We start from the raw sequence: 16601 nt of genomic DNA on the forward strand, positions 1-16601 counted from the left end.
TCTCTTTCTTTCTTTTTTCTTTTTCTTCCTTCCTTCCTTCCTTCCTTCCTTCCTTCCTTCCTTCCCTCCTTCTTTCCTTCCTTCCTTCCTTTTGAGTTGCCATCAGGAAGTTTATCTCTCTAGTGGTTTTTTGCAGCATTCTGGGTGGTGTTTTTTTTTTTTTTGCACTTTATTACAACCTGTGCCATAATACCACCGTAAGCCACTCTCAGATCCATTAATAAATGCTGCTGTCTAATTTTAGAGCTATTTCCTTTTCAGGTAGTAAGTTAAAATTGGATTTAAATGCTTCAATTTTTTACGTATCTTTTTTCTCCTTTCCTGCAGTCATTAAGGTTTGAGAGTTGGGAAAAGGATGAAGAGGGTCTGTTTTGCATCCAGAAAATTTTAAGCTCTCGGCATCTGGAGGAAGAGTTGGCAAAAAAACAACAACACCCCAACTGTTTAAAACCTAGAAAATGGCTGTTCAGCTGTGATAATTTTAGCTGGCAAAAGGGCCAGAGAAAAAGCTAAGCCAGTAGCTTGTGTTTCTTTATTCAGAACAGTTAAAAAAAATAATGCAGTAGTTCTGCTAGCTCTTTTCCAACCATTTTAGTACTGCAGGTAGTCCGCAATTTACGGCCACAATGGAGCCCAAAATTTAGACTACTGCAACGCTCTCTACATGGGGCTGCCCTTGAGGACCACTTGGAGGCTTCAACTGGTGCAGAATGCCGCCGCGTGAGTCATGATGGGGGTCTCCCGATACTCCCATGTAACACCTCTACTCCGCGAGCTGCATTGGCTTCCAGTTGCCCTCCGGGTGAGATTCAAGGTGCTGGTGATGACCTATAAAGCCCTACATGGCCTGGGTCCGGGATATCTGAGGGAACACCTGCTGCCGGCATCAAGTTCCCTTCGTCCAGTGCGCTCCCACAGGGAGGGTCTTCTCAGGGTGCCACCGGTAAGAGATTGCCGGCAGACGACACCCAGGGATAGGGCCTTCTCAGTGGGCGCGCCTGCCCTGTGGAACCAGCTGCCTGCGGAGCTTAGGACTGCCCCCACCCTCCGTTCTTTCCGCCGGGACCCGAAGACTTGGCTCTTTGAGCTCTCTGGCCCAGGCTGAGAATATTTTTAACTTTAATTTTAACTGGGTTTTAATTTTCTCAGGGTTCTATTTAATCTCTTTTAATTTAACGTTTGTATTGACTGTCTTTTAAATGCCCTGTAAACCGCCCTGAGTCCTTCGGGAAAGGGCAGTATATAAATCTAAATAAATAAATAAAACAAATAAATAAATAAAATTTCCACTGCTAAGCAAGACAGTTGTTAAGTGAGTTTTTCCCCATTATATGAGCTTTCCTGACACAGTCATTAAGTGAATCCCTACGGCTGTTAAATTAGCAACCTGCTTGTTAAAAAGAATCTGACTTTCCCTCTTGAATTTGCTTCTCAGAAGGTCCCAAACGGGGATTTTTTTTTTTAATCCCATTTATATCCCGCCCTTCTCCGAAGACTCAGGGCGGCTTACAATCTAAGAACCACAAATCAACGTGCTTAGCAATAGCCTTCATTCTATGTATATGCCTGCTTATTAGGGCTTTCACACACACCCCAAGCGGCATTATTACAAAGTCAGCTTAATTGCCCCCAACAATCTGGGTCCTCATTTTACCTACCTCGGAAGGATGGAAGGCTGAGTCGACCTTGAGCCTGGTGGGACTCGAACCTGCACTAATTGCAGGCAGCTGGTGTTACTTAAGGAGGCATCAGCCCACTGCTCCACCAAGGCACCCCGCAACCATCGTAAGGACAAGCCAGTTGCCAAGCCTCCAAATTCTGATCAGGTGACCATGAAGATGCTGCAACGGTTGTTAAGTGTGATTTTTTTCTCCCCCCATTGCTCTTGTAAACTTCAGACAGTCACTAAATGAATGCTTGCAACTCAAGGCCTACCTGTATAAATCTGTTTTTTTTGCCCCCCCCCCACTCCCCCACCCCTTCTCCTTGGCTGCCGGCTTCAACCCCAAAGCGAGCCAGCCTCTTTGCTGAAATCAGCCAGGTGGCGTGGGAAGTGGGTTGGGGTCACCCCAGTGGGGTTTTGCACCCCTCCCCCTTTTTTGATAGAAACCAGTCAGCACAAAGGAGTATTGTTCGGGCGCCCTCCCTCCACGCCCATTCCCATCGTTTGGGCCGCGCGTCCTTCTGTGCTGAATTGAGATTCGGGCTTCGCCACGCTGGCGCGGCGCCGACGCGGCTCTTCTTCTCTGCTTCCTGGGCTGTTTAGGATGCAAGCCGTGTTTGGTGGTTGAATCGGCACGTCAGGCAGGTCAAGAAGCCCGTCTGGCTCTGGGTCCGGCGGATCTGAGGGGACATGATGTGGTCTCTTGGAGGTTTTGCTGGGCTGCGCAAGAGAATCCAGGGGAGCCATGTAAGAAGCTGAATTTGAGAAGCAGAGGAGTCCAAAAAGGGTCCCTCTTTGTGGTACCCACATGTTTTATGACTGGGGTGAGGTTGGGTGGCCAGATTTTCTTTCCCCCACCCCGCCCCTTAAATCGGAGGGAGGAAAGGAGCCATCCTGGAAAAGGAAAAGGAGACGGTTTGGGGGCTGAGCTTGTTTTGAATGTCAGTGCCAACATGGAGGAGGAATTCTTGCTGATAGCGGTGCTCATCTTTCCAGCAAGGAGGCTCACCGTGCAGGGTTGGGTCTCCTGACTCTTTGAGTTACACCAGAATCCTGCAAGGTAGGACAGGCAGAGAGATAAGGAGACGCTTGAGGCTGAGTGCTCACCATCTCCTGGTAATTGGCCCAAAGTCATCCAGCCAACTTTCATTCATGAAGGCGGGAGTAGAACTCACCGTGTCCTGGTGATTGGCTCAAAGTCACCCAGCCGGCTTTCCTACCTAAGGCGGGACTAGAACTCACCGTCTCCCGGTGATTGGCCCAAAGTCACCTAGCGGGCTTTCCTACCTAAGGCGGGACTAGAACTCACCGTCTCCAGGTGATTGGCCCAAAGTCACCCAGCCGGCTTTCCTACCTAAGGCGGGACTAGAACTCACCATCTCCTGGTAATTGGCCCAAAGACATCCAGCCAACTTTCATGCATGAAGGCAGGACTAGAACTCACCGTGTCCTGGTGATTGGCCCAAAGTCACCCAGCGGGCTTTCCTACTTAAGGCGGGACTAGAACTCACCGTCTCCTGGTGATTGGCCCAAAGTCAGCCAGTGGGCTTTCATGCCTAAGGCGGGACTAGAACTCACCGTCTCCTGGTGATTGGCCCAAAGTCACCTAGCTGGCTTTCCTACCTAAGGCGGGACTAGAACTCACCATCTCCTGGTAATTGGCCCAAAGTCATCCAGCCAACTTTCATGCATGAAGGTGGGACTAGAACTCACCGTGTCCTGGTGATTGGTCCAAAGTCACCCAGCGGGCTTTCCTACTTAAGGCAGGACTAGAACTCACCGTCTCCTGGTGATTGGTGTAAAGTCAGCCAGTGGGCTTTCATGCCTAAGGCGGGACTATAATTCCCAGGAGGAGGACTGTAGGGTCCCTGGGGCTGTCTGAGCTTGTTTTTTTTCCTTGTAGACATTTCATGAACCGACTAAGGTAACATCAGTACTGCTGCTGTGTAGCATGTTTGCATGGGTAGGTGGTCCTCAGCTTAAAACTATGCGTGCGATGACCTTTCAATGTTACAATGGCACGGAAAAAAATTGATTCATAACCAATTCTCACACGTGTGACCATTGCAACATCTCATGAGCAAACTTCGGGTGCTTGGCAACTGGCATGTATTAGCAATGACTGTAGCATCCCAGGATCGTGTCTCATTTCCTCGGTCCTGGGGAGCTTATGACCAGCAAAGGCAATAGGGGAAGCCTGACTCACTTAACAACCTTGTGATTCGCCTAACAACTGCCCCGATTCACTTAACAACCATGAAAAAAAGCTCTTAAAATGGGGCACAGTTCACTTAATAACTGCCTTACTTAGCAAGGGAAATTTTGGGCTTCCATTTTGCCTCACTGGGCTCAAGAGAATTCTGGAAGTCCACCGCTCTTAAAGCAGGATGGCTGGGGGATTCTGGGAGTGGAAGCCCACACCTCTTAAAGCAGGATGGCTGGGGGATTCTGGGAGTGGAAGTCCACCCCTCTTAAAGTATGCAGGCTGGGGGATTCTGGGAGTGGAAGTCCACCCCTCTTAAAGTATGCAGGCTGGGGGATTCTGGGAGTGGAAGTCCACCCCTCTTAAAGCAGGATGGCTGGGGGATTCTGGGAGTGGAAGTCCACCCCTCTTAAAGCAGGCTGGCTGGGGAATTCTGGGAGTGGAAGCCCACCCCTCTTAAAGCAGGATGGCTGGGGGATTCTGGGAGTGTAAGTCCACCCCTCTTAAAGCATGTTGGCTGGGGAATTCTGGGAGTGGAAGTCCACCCCTCGTAAAGCAGGCTGGCTGGGGGATTCTGGGAGTGGAAGTTCACCCCTCTTAAAGCAGGCTGGCTGGGGAATTCTGGGAGTGGAAGTCCACAGGTCAGAAAGGTGCCAAGATTGGACACCCCTGATTTAGCATAATGGTTAGAGAAGTTCAACAGCTGATTGAAAGCGTGAAAAAGAGAACAGCACAGTTGTACACCACTAGCCTTGAGTAACAGGCTGTCATTTTTCCTCCTCTCTTCTGGCTGAGCTTCGATGTGTGGGATGGATAGGTCTCGAACGGCCAGCATTTGGATGGTTTTCAATGGAAGAACAGCCCACCCATCTTAGAACACAAAACATAAAATTATAAGGATGGCAGGGACCTCGGAGGTCTTCTAGTCAATCCCCTGTCCAAGGCAGGAGACTTTATGCATCCTGGTCAGATGTCTAGTCTGGGGAAGAGAAGGCCATGATAGCATCTTCTGATGTTTGAGAGGCTGCCCCCAAAAAGAGGGGGACCACCCATTCCCCAAAGCACCCCCAGGGCAGGAGAAGAAGCACAGGTGGCCTTCGACTCAAAACTATACATTTAGTGACTGCTGAAAGTTACTGTTCTGTACCAGCCTACTACCGGCCCTGCAGAAAAGGCAGGGACAACCCCTTTACAAAAAGGCAAGAGGCTGGAACTAAGCCTGCCAAATTTATTGACACAAAACAGAGCAAACAGAGCAAAACCAAAACACGAACCATGAAACAGGAGCTATTCAAACGGTTGCCTTCAGCAAACCAGCCCTCCCACGCATTCCCCTTTTAAACAGTTCAAGGCGTGGCTTCTCTCTGCCTCCTTCCGAGGTGCCCCATTGCCTTCCTCTGTTTACTCCTGATTGACTGCCTCCTGCGTCGGGCGTCCTTGAACAGGGCCAGCTGTGGGTCATCTTCATCCACGCTGTCAGGCTCACACAGCTGGGTCTGCGTGGTGACCAGGTGGGAGGGGCCTGGCTGAGGGCTCTCATCAGCAAGCTCTCCAACCCCCTCAGCAACCTCTCCAACACCCCCCTCCTCCTCTGAGTCGTCCGACCCAACTGCCGAACCCACAGGCTGACCCTGAATCACAACAGTTGCAACAGCTCTAAAGCAAGAGACTTAGGACCGTTGTTCACGACAGTTGCAGCATCCCCATGATCATGTGATCAAAATTCGGACGCTTGGCAACTGACTCGTACTTATGACAGTTGCAGTGTCCCGTGTGTGTGTGTGTGTGTGTGTGTGTCAGGGGATCCCCTTTTGCGACCCTCTGCCAAGCAATGCCAATGGGGAAGCCGGATTCACTTCACAACCGTGTTCCTAACTTAGTAACTTCAGTGTTTCACTTAACAGCGGTGGCAAGGAAGGTCATAGAATGGGGCAAAATTCACCTAACAAATGCCTCACTGAGCAATAGAAATTCTGGGCTCAATTGTGGCTGTTAAGTCGAGGACTGCCTGTGTCCCAGGGCACCAATGTCCCACAAGGAGATAGACAGGTTGGGACAGTAATAATAATGATTGAGTTAACAACTGTGGCAAGAACGGTGCCAAAATGAAACCTTGAGCTCAATTGTGGTCGTACATTGAGGACTGCCTGTATCTCAGGGGCTGCCCCAAAGAAGAGGGAGTCAAGCTCTTCTCCAAAGCTCCTGAAGGCAGGACAAGAAGCAACGGATGGAAACTCAGCAAGGAGAGAAGCAACCTAGAGAACTAAGGAGAAACTTCCTGACAGTCAGAACAATTAAGAGCCTTGGTGGAGCAGTGGGCTAATGCCTCCCTAAGTAACACCAGCTGCCTGCAATTATTGCAGGTTCGAGTCCCACCAGGCTCAAGGTTGACTCAGCCTTCCATCCTTCCGAGGAAGGTCAAATGAGGACCCAGATTGTTGGGGGCAATAAGCTGACTTTGTAATAATGCCGCTTGGGTGTGTGTGTGTGTGAAAGCCCTAATAAGCAGGCATATACATAGAATGAAGGCTACTGCTAAGCTTGTAAGCCGCCCTGAGTCTTCGGAGAAGGGTGGGATATAAATGGAATTAAAATAAAAAATAAATAAAAAAATTAACCAGTGGAACTCCTTGCCTCCAGAAGTTGTGAATGCTCCAACACTGGAGGTTTTCAAGAAGAGACTGGACAGCCATTTGTCTGAAATGGTGTAGGGCAGTGACGGCAAACCTTTTAGAGACCGAATGCCCAAATTGCAACCCCAAACCCACTTATGTATCGTCAGGGGCCAGGTGGGCGTGGCCTATTGGGTGGGCGTGGCCCATTGGGTGGGCGTGGCTGCGGTGGTAACGGCAGACTGGGTGGGACTAAAAAGTTCAATCAGTTCCAACTTTGCGAGATCTTTTTTTTTTCCTGCGAGAAGTTGAAATTGATTGAACCTTTTTTTTTTTTTGCCCATGGCGGCAGAGGCCTAAAGCGAAAAGGTTTTATAAAACCCAGCTGAAGGCCTAGGACTGGGGCGATGGCGTGCGTGCCCACGGAGAGGGCTCTGTGTGCCGCTTGTGGCACGCGTGCCATAGGTTCGCCACCACGGGTGTAGGGTTTCCTGCCTGAGCAGGGGGTTGGACTAGATGGCCTCCAACGTCCCTTCCAACTCTGTTATTCTATTCTATTCTATTCTATTCTATTCTATTCTATTCTATTCTATTCTATTCTATTCTATTCTATTCTATTCTATTCTATTCTATTCTATTCTTTCATTATTCCATTCCATTCCAATCCGTTCTGTTCTGTTATTATTCTATTCCATTCCATTCCATTCCTATTCTGACAGTGAGAGCAATTAATCAGAGGAACAGCTTACTTTTCAGATGTTGTGGGTGCTCCATCACTGGAGGTTTTTAAGAAGAGACTGGACAGCCATCTGTCTGAAATGGTCTAGGCCAGGGTAGGCAACCTTGGCTCTTTTATGACTTGTGGACTTCAACTCCCAGAATTCCTGAGCCAGCACGGCTCAGCATGGAAACCTCTCCCTTTCCCCTCAGCATGGCTGGCTCAGGAATTCTGGGAGTTGAAGTCTACGAGTCATAAAGCGGCCTAGGCCTAGACCAGGAGTACGCAACCTTGGCTCTTTTATGACTCGTGGACTTCAACTCCCAGAATTCCTGAGCCAGCATGGCTCAGCATGGAAACCTCTCCCTTTCTCCTCAGCATGGCTGGCTCAGGAATTCTGGGAGTTGAAGTCCATGTGTCATAAAGCGGCCTAGGCCTAGACCAGGAGTACGCAACCTTGGCTCTTTTAGGACTCGTGGACTTCAACTCTCAGAATTCCTGAGCCAGCACGGCTCAGTATGGAAACCTCTCCCTTTCCCCTCAGCATGGCTGGCTCAGGAATTCTGGGAGTTGAAGTCCACGAGTCATAAAGCGGCCTAGGCCTAGACCAGGAGTACGCAACCTTGGCTCTTTTATGACTCGTGGACTTCAACTCCCAGAATTCCTGAGCCAGCATGGCTCAGCATGGAAACCTCTCCCTTTCCCCTCAGCATGGCTGGCTCAGGAATTCTGGGAGTTGAAGTCCACGAGTCATAAAAGAGCCGAGGTTGCCTACCCCTGGTCTAGGCCTAGGGTTTCTTGCTGGGGCAGGGGGGGGTGTGGACTAGAAGACCTCCAAGGTCCCTTCCAGCGCTGTTATTCTGTATTCTAGTATTCTAGTCTGAGCCCCCAGCCCGGGAGGGATGGGAATTTGTGGAAGGAATTCTTAGTCTTTTGAGTATATGGGTGTGTTGTGTGTGTGTGTGTGTGTGTGTGTGTGTGTTGTTGTTTTTTTCAGGAGACAAGGTCCTTTTAGAATTTGAGTTGTGGTTGTCACACATTTCCTGTCTCAAAGGGTGGGAAATGGCATCAGTCACGTCGGACCGGAGGGCATTGGCGTGGCAAGGAGAGGACTCTTTGTGTGTGTGTGTGTGTGTGTGTGTGTGTGTGTGTGTTTATTGGGGGGGTGGGAAACAAGCTCTCTTTTAATAGCATCGCTCCAGGCTCTGACAGTCAGAGGGAGAAAGTCTGTGAGATTGAAAGCTCTCCTGTCTTGCAGATTTTAAGGTCGGGACCTTCTCCAAATTCCAGGCACGTCGTCGTGGCCTGCCGTTTTTGTTGGCTCAGCGCGGAGGGGCGAAAATGGGGATGGGAGTTTTCGATAAACAGGAATTTTCAGCAGCTCAGGGTTGACCTGTGGGCTCCTCGGTGAGGCAAATGTCTGATGACCCCAACTGGGGAACATCATCAGTGCTAGAAGGGAGTGAGGTTTGTGGAGAAAGAGAAGGGGGGAGGAGGAGGAGGAGGAGGAGGAGGAGGATGACTGTGAGGTCCTTGGTGCTCTCCAAGGCTGGCTTTCTTGCAAATGTCTGATGACCCCAACTAGGGAACATCGTCAGTGCTAGAAGGAAGGAGTAGTTTATGGAGAGGAGGAGGCGAACAAAAGGGAGTGAAGAAGAGGAAGGGAAGGACGAGGAGGAGGAGAGCTGTGGGGTCCTTGGTGCTCTCTGAGCTTGCAGACGTTTCATCACCCAACTAGGTAACATCATCAGGGCTAGAAGGGAGGGGATTTTGTAAGGAGGAGGAGGAGGAGGAGGAGGAGGGCGGCTGTGGTGTCCTTGGTGCTCCCTCAACTGGGTGGTTTTCTTGCAGATGTTTCATGACCCAACTAGGGAACATCATCAGTGCTAGAAGGAAGAGGCATTTGTGGGGAGGAGGAGGAGGAGGAGGAGGAGGAGGAGGAGGAGGAGGAGGAGGAGGAGGAGAACAATAACGACTGTGGGATCCTTGGTGCTTTCTGAGCTCAGTTGTTTCCTTGCAGATGTTTCATGACCCTCCCTCCCTTCCTTCCTTCCTTCCTTCCTTCCTTCCTTCCTTCCTTCCTTCCTTCCTTCCTTCCTTCCTTCCTTCCTTCCTTCCTTCCTTCAACTGCACAGTTGCGGCTGCCATGTTGACTTCTTTGATTCTCCTACGGATGTCTCTGGGGTAGATTTAACTCCCAGAATTCCCCAGCTGGTATGCTTTGAGATGGATGGATGAGTTGAAATCTGCTCACCCTAAATGTGCCGAGATTGAGAAACGCAGATGTGCACATTCAGCATCTCAACTCTTGGTAGAAATAAATCTTCCTTTGTCATTTTGCAGTCCCAGAGTTTAACGTTACTTACAGCCACATGTCCAACCTTTCCTGCTTGGTGAAGGAGAAGCGGAGTTGCACAGTATTATGTTTCCTTGATAGAGATACTCAGGAAAAAAACGAAAAAGTAATAAATAATTTCTCAATCACAGAGATTATGGATTTTGGGATTCTACTGCCATCTAGAAAACTCCAGACTGAATTACAGGAACAAAGATCCTTTTAAAATCAGCAACAAGCTTTCCTTCCTTCCTTCCTTCCTTCCTTCCTTCCTTCCTTCCTTCCTTCCTTCCTCCCTCCCTCCCTCCCTCCCTCCCTCCCTTCCTTCCTTCCTTCCTTCCTTCCTTCCTTCTCATCCTCTCCCTTCCTCCCTCTGAAATGCCCTACTTTCTGCAATTTTGTAAAATGTTGGCTTGAATCCAAGTTGCCTCTGCAAAAATCCTAGCTGGGTAATGAAACATCTGCAAGAAAACAACGAAGCTCAGAGAATACCAAGGACCCTACAGTTCTCCTCCTCTTCCTCCTCTTCCTCCTCCTCCTCCTCCTCCTCCTCCTCCTCCTCCTCCTCCTCCTCCTCCCTTCTAGCATTGATGATGTTACCTAGTTGGGTAGAGAAACATCTGCAAGAAAATCACCAAGCTCAGAGAGCACCAAGGACCCCACAGTTCATTTCCTCCTCCTCCTCCTCCTCCTCCTCCTCCTCCTCCTCCTCCTCCTCCTCCTCCTCCTCCTCCTCCTCCTCCTCTCTTCTAGCATTGATGATGTTACCTAGTTGGGTAGAGAAACATCTGCAAGGAAACCACCAAGCTCAGAGAGCACCAAGGGCCCCACAGTCCATTTCCTCCTCCTCCTCCTCCTCCTCCTCCTCCTCCTCCTCCTCCTCCTCCTCCTCCTCCTCCTCCTCCTCTCCACAAGCCTGTTCCCTTCTTGCACTAATGATGTTACCTAGTTGGGTCATGAAACATCTGCAAGAAATCTACCAAGCTGAGACAGCACCAAGAACACCACAATTCTCTTCCTCCTCCTCCTCCTCCTCCTCCTCCTCCTCCTCCTCCTCCTCCTCCTCCTCCTCCTCCTCCGTGCTTCTAGCACTGATGATATTACCTCGCTGGGTCATGAAACCTCTGCGGGGGGGGGGAGGAAACCACCCAGCTCAGAGAGCACTGGGGACACCCCACCCCCCAGGACATCAATCTTCCCCAAAGAAGGTCCTGAATGTCGTGGGAATGACAACCTCCTCAACAACTTGTACAACTCCTCAGGAGCCCGTAAAGTACCGCCCCGGGGTGGTGGGGGTGGTGGAAGTGACACTTTCTCTTTCCCACCTTCATGCCTGGGAGAATAGAAAGTAGAAATAAACGGTGACCTTCTCTTAAAGTGATGCTTATGGTCTTAGCTATAAACCATCTCGCAGCTGACAATGAATTTCCTGGTGGAGGACTCCAGGAAGGGATTTATGGCAGCTGGGAGGCAGAAGGGGGCGAGGGTACGTGTGTCCCGATTGTGTGTGTGTGTGTGTGTGTGTGTGTGTTGGGGAGACAAATGAAGTGGCTGCAGAAACAAATGAACAAGTTAAGGAAGGGACAGGGGTCACCGGAGTCCTTGAAAAAAAACGCCACTGCCATCATTTATTCCAGCTTTCGGGAAGAGCAGTTTAAACAGAAGCCCGGAGGGCTCTAGCTAAATGCTGGGAATGTGTGTGTGTGTGTGTGTGTGTGTGTGTGTGTGTGTCTGTGTCTGTGTGTGTGTGTGTTGGGTGGAACACCCGGTCTACCAAATATAAAGCAGTCTGTTCTGCATTTCGCTCCAGTCTAGGAGCATCTTTTGCAGGCAGACGTCACTAGTGTGAACAATGTAAATTCAAAATTTTGTGACTGACAAAGAGTTAAAGGGAGACTAGTATAGCTATTTCAAGCTCTTTAGCTGTCATAGATAGATAGATAGATAGATAGATAGATAGATAGATAGATAGATAGATAGATATAGATATAGATATAGATATAATAGATAGATATTTAGATATTGATAGGGATATATAGATAGAGATATATAGATAGAGATATATAGATATTGATATAGATATATAGAGATAAATAGATATGGATATAGATATACTATAGATATAGATAAATAGATACAGATATATAGATATAATAGATATATAGATATATAGATATAGATATACTATAGATTTAGATAAATAGATACAGATATATAGATATAATAGAGATATATAGATATATAGATATTGATATAGATATATAGATATATAGATATATAGATATAGATCTGCTATAGATATAGATCAGGGGTCTTCAAACTTGGCCCTTTTATGACATGTGGACTTCAACTCCCAGAATTCCTCAGATAAATAGATATATACTGTAGATATAATAGGGACGCGGTGGCTCAGTGGGTAAGGACGCTGAGCTTGTCATTCAGAAGGTCGGCAGTTTGGCGGGTTAAATCCCGAGTGCCGCGTAACAGAGTGAGTGCCTGTTACTCGTCCCAGCTTCTGCCAACCTAGCAGTTCGAAAGCACGTAAAAATGCAAGTAGAAAAATAGGGACCACTACGGTAGGAAGGTAACAGTGTTCCGTGCGCCTTTGGCGTCTAGTCATTCCGGCCACATGACCACGGAGACGTCCTCGGACAAGCGCTGGCTCTTTGGCTTTGAAACGGAGATGAGCACCGGCCCCTAGAGTCGGAAACGGCTAGCACGCATGTGCGGGGGAACCTTTACCTTTTTATATACCGTAGATATAATAGATAGAGATATCTATACACTGATATTTAGATATAATATAGATATCTAGATATGGATATGGATATAGATATAATATAGACAAAGATAAATAGAGAGATACAGATATGTGGATATAATAGATAGAGATATATAGATTTATTTATTTATTTATTTATTTAAATATAAATATATTTATTTAAATATAAAGATAGAGATATGGACTTCCCCAAGTATTTTACGCTTTGAAATGTTAATTCTTTCTCCTTCTCCTCTTCTTCTTCTTCTGTTCCTAGTGTTCATCATGGGATTCGGCCTGCTGGTGTATCCGTTTGGACTCGGCTCTTCGGCCGTCAGGACACATTGCGAGGATTCGAGCATTTACTATGCAGGAAGTTGCCAGCTGGGCTGGGGTTACATGTTGGCAATAGTTGGGGTGATGCTATCTGTCTTCTTGCCCTTTTTTGCAAAATACGCACCGAAAGATCACCCTAACCCCACCCCGATTCCTACCCTTTTGTAATATTTCACAATCAAGATCTTCTGGTCGGAAATTTGCGGGTGCTTTGAGGCAAAAAAAGAAGAAGAAGAAGAAGAAAAAGTGTGTTTAAAGTCACTTCAAACAAAATACAGCTCTCTGATTCTGCAATAAGAACTGCCAAGTTCTGGCTCGGGCGGCCTCAAACCTTTTCGCGCGAATGCCGAATGCTTCCGAAAGAACGAAATCCGCTTTTATCCTCAATATCTACCTCCCTGTTTCTTTGGCAACTCGAATAATCTTTTTTTTTAATTTTATTTTTTTAAAAAAGGCTTCAGCTCTGGTTTTTATAGCTTACCGTTGAATATTTGAATTTTTTTTTTTTGGGGGGGGGGGAGTTTTGGAACCAGCTTGTTTTTTAAACCCGAGAGCCTCGTTTTATTTTATTTTATTTTATTTATTTTTGCAAATTATGCTGGCCGGATAAATACAGCATCCTTAGTGGCTCAGCTTATTTGCAGGGCTGAAGTCAAGGAACTATTCTGGGGAACTGATGTGCAGACTATAAAAGTACACTGGACCCTGCACAAGTTTTGCCTTGTCGGTTGTCTGAATCCAATATCCAACATGGGATACATATGGATGCCTACTCAGAGGCAAATCAAGGATTCTCTCTTTCTTTCTTTCTTTCTTTCTTTCTTTCTTTCTTTCTTTCTTTCTTTCTTTCTTTCTTTCCTTCCTTCCTTCCTTCCTTCCTTCCTTCCTTCCTTCCTTCTTTCCTTCCTTCCTTCTTTCTTTTTCTTTCTTTCTTTCTTTCCTTCTTTCTTTCTTTCTTTCTTTCTTTCTTTCTTTCTTTCTTTCTTCTCTTTTTGTCTCTCTCGCTCTCTTTTTCTTTCTCTTCTCTCGCTTTTTCTCTTTCTTTCCTCTCTTTCTCCTTCTCTCTCTTAATTACTTTTTCTCTGCCTCTCTCTTTCTCCCTCTCTTTTTCTTTCCCTTTTTCTCTGTCTTTTTCTCTTTCTCTCTCTTCTTCCCTTTCTGTCCCTCTGTCTCTCTCACACACCCATACACAACCCTTTTTTATTCTTTCTTAAATCAGCGTGTGCCAGTAGTGAAACGGGCATTCTTTTCCAATAGTCCAAAGTAATTCGTTAAAAATTTAATGTTAAAAAGTTTTTTTTTACAGATATGTCTATTGAGAGACCTGTAGGGACTTTAAGAGAAGTGAGCAAGATTCACAGTAGGGTTTAATTTAGTGTTTTTCAAACCTGGAAACATTAAGATGGGTGGACTACTCATCTTAAAGCAGGCTATTTGGGGAATTCTGGGAATTGAAGTCCACCCATTGTCAAGTGGCCAAGATTGGTGTGTGTGTGTGTGTGTGTGTGAAACCCACTACTTTAAAGTATCCTTCCTCAGTCTGGGATACTGAATATGGGACTGGATTTTCCTCAGTTGACATGGTATTCATACGCCTCGTCTTTTAAAAATCTCAAAGGAATTTGGAGCAGTTACAAAAAGAGAATAAAAAACAATCCCCAAGGATAGTTAGTAACACGGTTGTTAAGTGGCTTCCCTGTTGACTTTGCTGATCAGAAGCTCCCAAAAGGGGATCACATGACATTGGCAACCGTCATAAACACCGGTCAGTTGCCAAGCATCCAAAATTTGATCACCTGACCCTGGGGATGCTGCAACGGTCGCAAGGGTGAAAAATGATAATAACTCGCTTCCCCCCCCCCAATGCCGTTTTAAGGGACGCGGTGGCTCAGTGGGTTAGGACGCTGAGCTTGTCGATCAGAAGGTCGGCAGTTTGGCGGGTCGAATCCCGAGTGCCGCGTAACAGAGTGAGCGCCTGTTACTCGTCCCAGCTTCTGCCAACCTAGCAGTTCGAAAGCACGTAAAAATGCAAGTAGAAAAATAGGGACCACTACGGTGGGAAGGTAACAGCGTTCCGTGTGCCTTTGGCGTCTAGTCATGCCGTCCACATGACCACGGAGACGTCCTCGGACAAGCGCTGGCTCTTCGGCTTTGAAACGGAGATGAGCACCGGCCCCTAGAGTCGGAAACGACTAGCACGCATGTGCGGGGGAACCTTTCCCATTACCTTTTTAGTGCCATTTTAACTCAGAAGGGTCACTAAGCAGTCACAAACTGGGGGTTACCTGTGCGCTTTTTGCTTCTTGAACTCAATGCCCGCAGCTTAGTCTCTAAATTTGTTATAAATGATCAATGTTGACGACAACTATAAACGACTTGGGGCGTTTTGGAAACTGCTCTTTTAGAAGGCCAGGAATATTGGAAGAGCAAAGTCTGAATGACAAGGAGGAGGAAATGAGGAAGAACGTGAAATAAACGAATAATTGCAGAATGCTTTCTTTCTTAACCAAACGGTGCCTTTTTTAAAAAAAAGCGATAAACACGTATTACACCACGGGATCAACAGTGAACATTCAGTCAAACGCTTCATCAGCCAGTGTAAAATGTGCAGTGTTGTAAAAAAACGTATTTGCATTTCTCTACACGTCTGTGGTTCTAAGGAAAAAAAAATCCGTTTCTGTAATGTTTACAATTGTTCGCTTTAGTGTTTCACTAGAAAAGTGGTTTGTCGGTATGCATAAGTCCTTCTCTTTTCTCCCTCCCCCCCCCCTGGAAATCGGAAAATCAAGTTTGGTGAGTGGATTTTGGTGCTGTATATGAAGTTTCTTCGGGACGCTCCGAAATTTTTTAAGAATTCCCATAAGATTCTGTGGCAACGACCGCCTTTTGTATGTATAACAGTTTCTAGGATTTGGATGTAATCCTGACGTCAAAAGTGCTTCCCTCTCGCGCCTCTGGAAATTTATATGGGAAAACGTAGATCGATGCTTCCATTTTGTATTTTTTAAAACGTTCTTTTAAAGTCCTTTTTTTTTAAAAGAAGCGAGTACGGTTTGATTAAAAAAACCAGTGGAAAAATCCAGGAAATGACATTTCAGAGTTGATTCTGCAGGTCTTTGCTGCATGGATAGAATAAAACCTAGGTAAACATGTTCTCCCCCTGTAAAAAGATGCATGAAATCCGTTGTCTGCTTGTGGGTGGGTGTGTTTTCAAGAAAGTGTATTTTGGGTGTTAAAAAAAAATCCTCTTTTCTAAAAGAATGGAGAAAGATAAAACTTTGCATCCAGCCCTTTTTTCTTGTGATAGTCACCAAAACAGCCTCGATGTTTAGAAAAATAATAATAATAATAATAAGGTAGAGTCAGGAAGTCCAGCTGTTTCGTGCTTCCTGTCTCCAGATGTTCAAAGCCATGCGCAGAGTTGCGCCTTCACATACCTCAACGGATCCCCTTTCGTAATTCCCAAGTGGTGTGAACGCAACAACAGGTAGTCCTTGACTTACGACCACGATTGAGCCCCAAGTTTAGGTCGCTAAGCAAGACTTCCATTAAGCAAGTGGTCGCCCCATTTTAGGACCTTTCTTGACCCAGTGGTTAAGTGAATCCTTGCAGTTGTTAAGTTAGAGGCTGGGTAATCATTTGTCTGAAATGTTCTAGGGTCTCCTGCTTGAGCAGGGAGAGTGGGGTTGGGCTAGATGACCTCTGAGGTCCCGTCCAACTCTGTTGTTCTGTTCTGGTTTCCCCATTGACTCTGCTTGTCAGAAGGTTGCAAAAGGGGATCACACAACCGTCGTAAATACGAATCAGTTGCCAAGCGTCCAAATTTTGATCGTGTGACCGTGAGGATGACGCAGTGGTTGTACGTGTGAAAAACAGTCACAACACACTTTTTTTTTCAGTGCTGTTGTAACTTCAGTCACTAAATGAACTGCTGTAAGTCGAGGACTACCTGTACTGGAGTTGTGACCAAACG

The 16601-nt window shown here is 46.9% G+C and overlaps 1 protein-coding gene across 1 annotated transcript in view; it reads left to right on the forward strand.

Annotated features, from left to right (window-relative positions):
- Positions 1 to 14071, forward strand: part of LHFPL7 (LHFPL tetraspan subfamily member 7) — a gene marked incomplete at its 5' end in the record, with an annotated part of 80417 nt that extends 66346 nt beyond the window's left edge. The window contains one exon of the mRNA XM_083379873.1: positions 12570 to 14071. Within this exon, the coding sequence (XP_083235999.1) occupies positions 12570 to 12796 (227 nt within the window). The 3' untranslated portion in view covers positions 12797 to 14071. The remainder of the gene's footprint in view (positions 1 to 12569) is intronic.
- Between the last annotated feature and the right edge of the window lie 2530 nt (positions 14072 to 16601).

This window comes from Vipera ursinii (genome assembly GCF_947247035.1).
Source record: "Vipera ursinii genome assembly, chromosome: 1".
Taxonomy (NCBI): Eukaryota; Metazoa; Chordata; class Lepidosauria; order Squamata; family Viperidae; genus Vipera; species Vipera ursinii.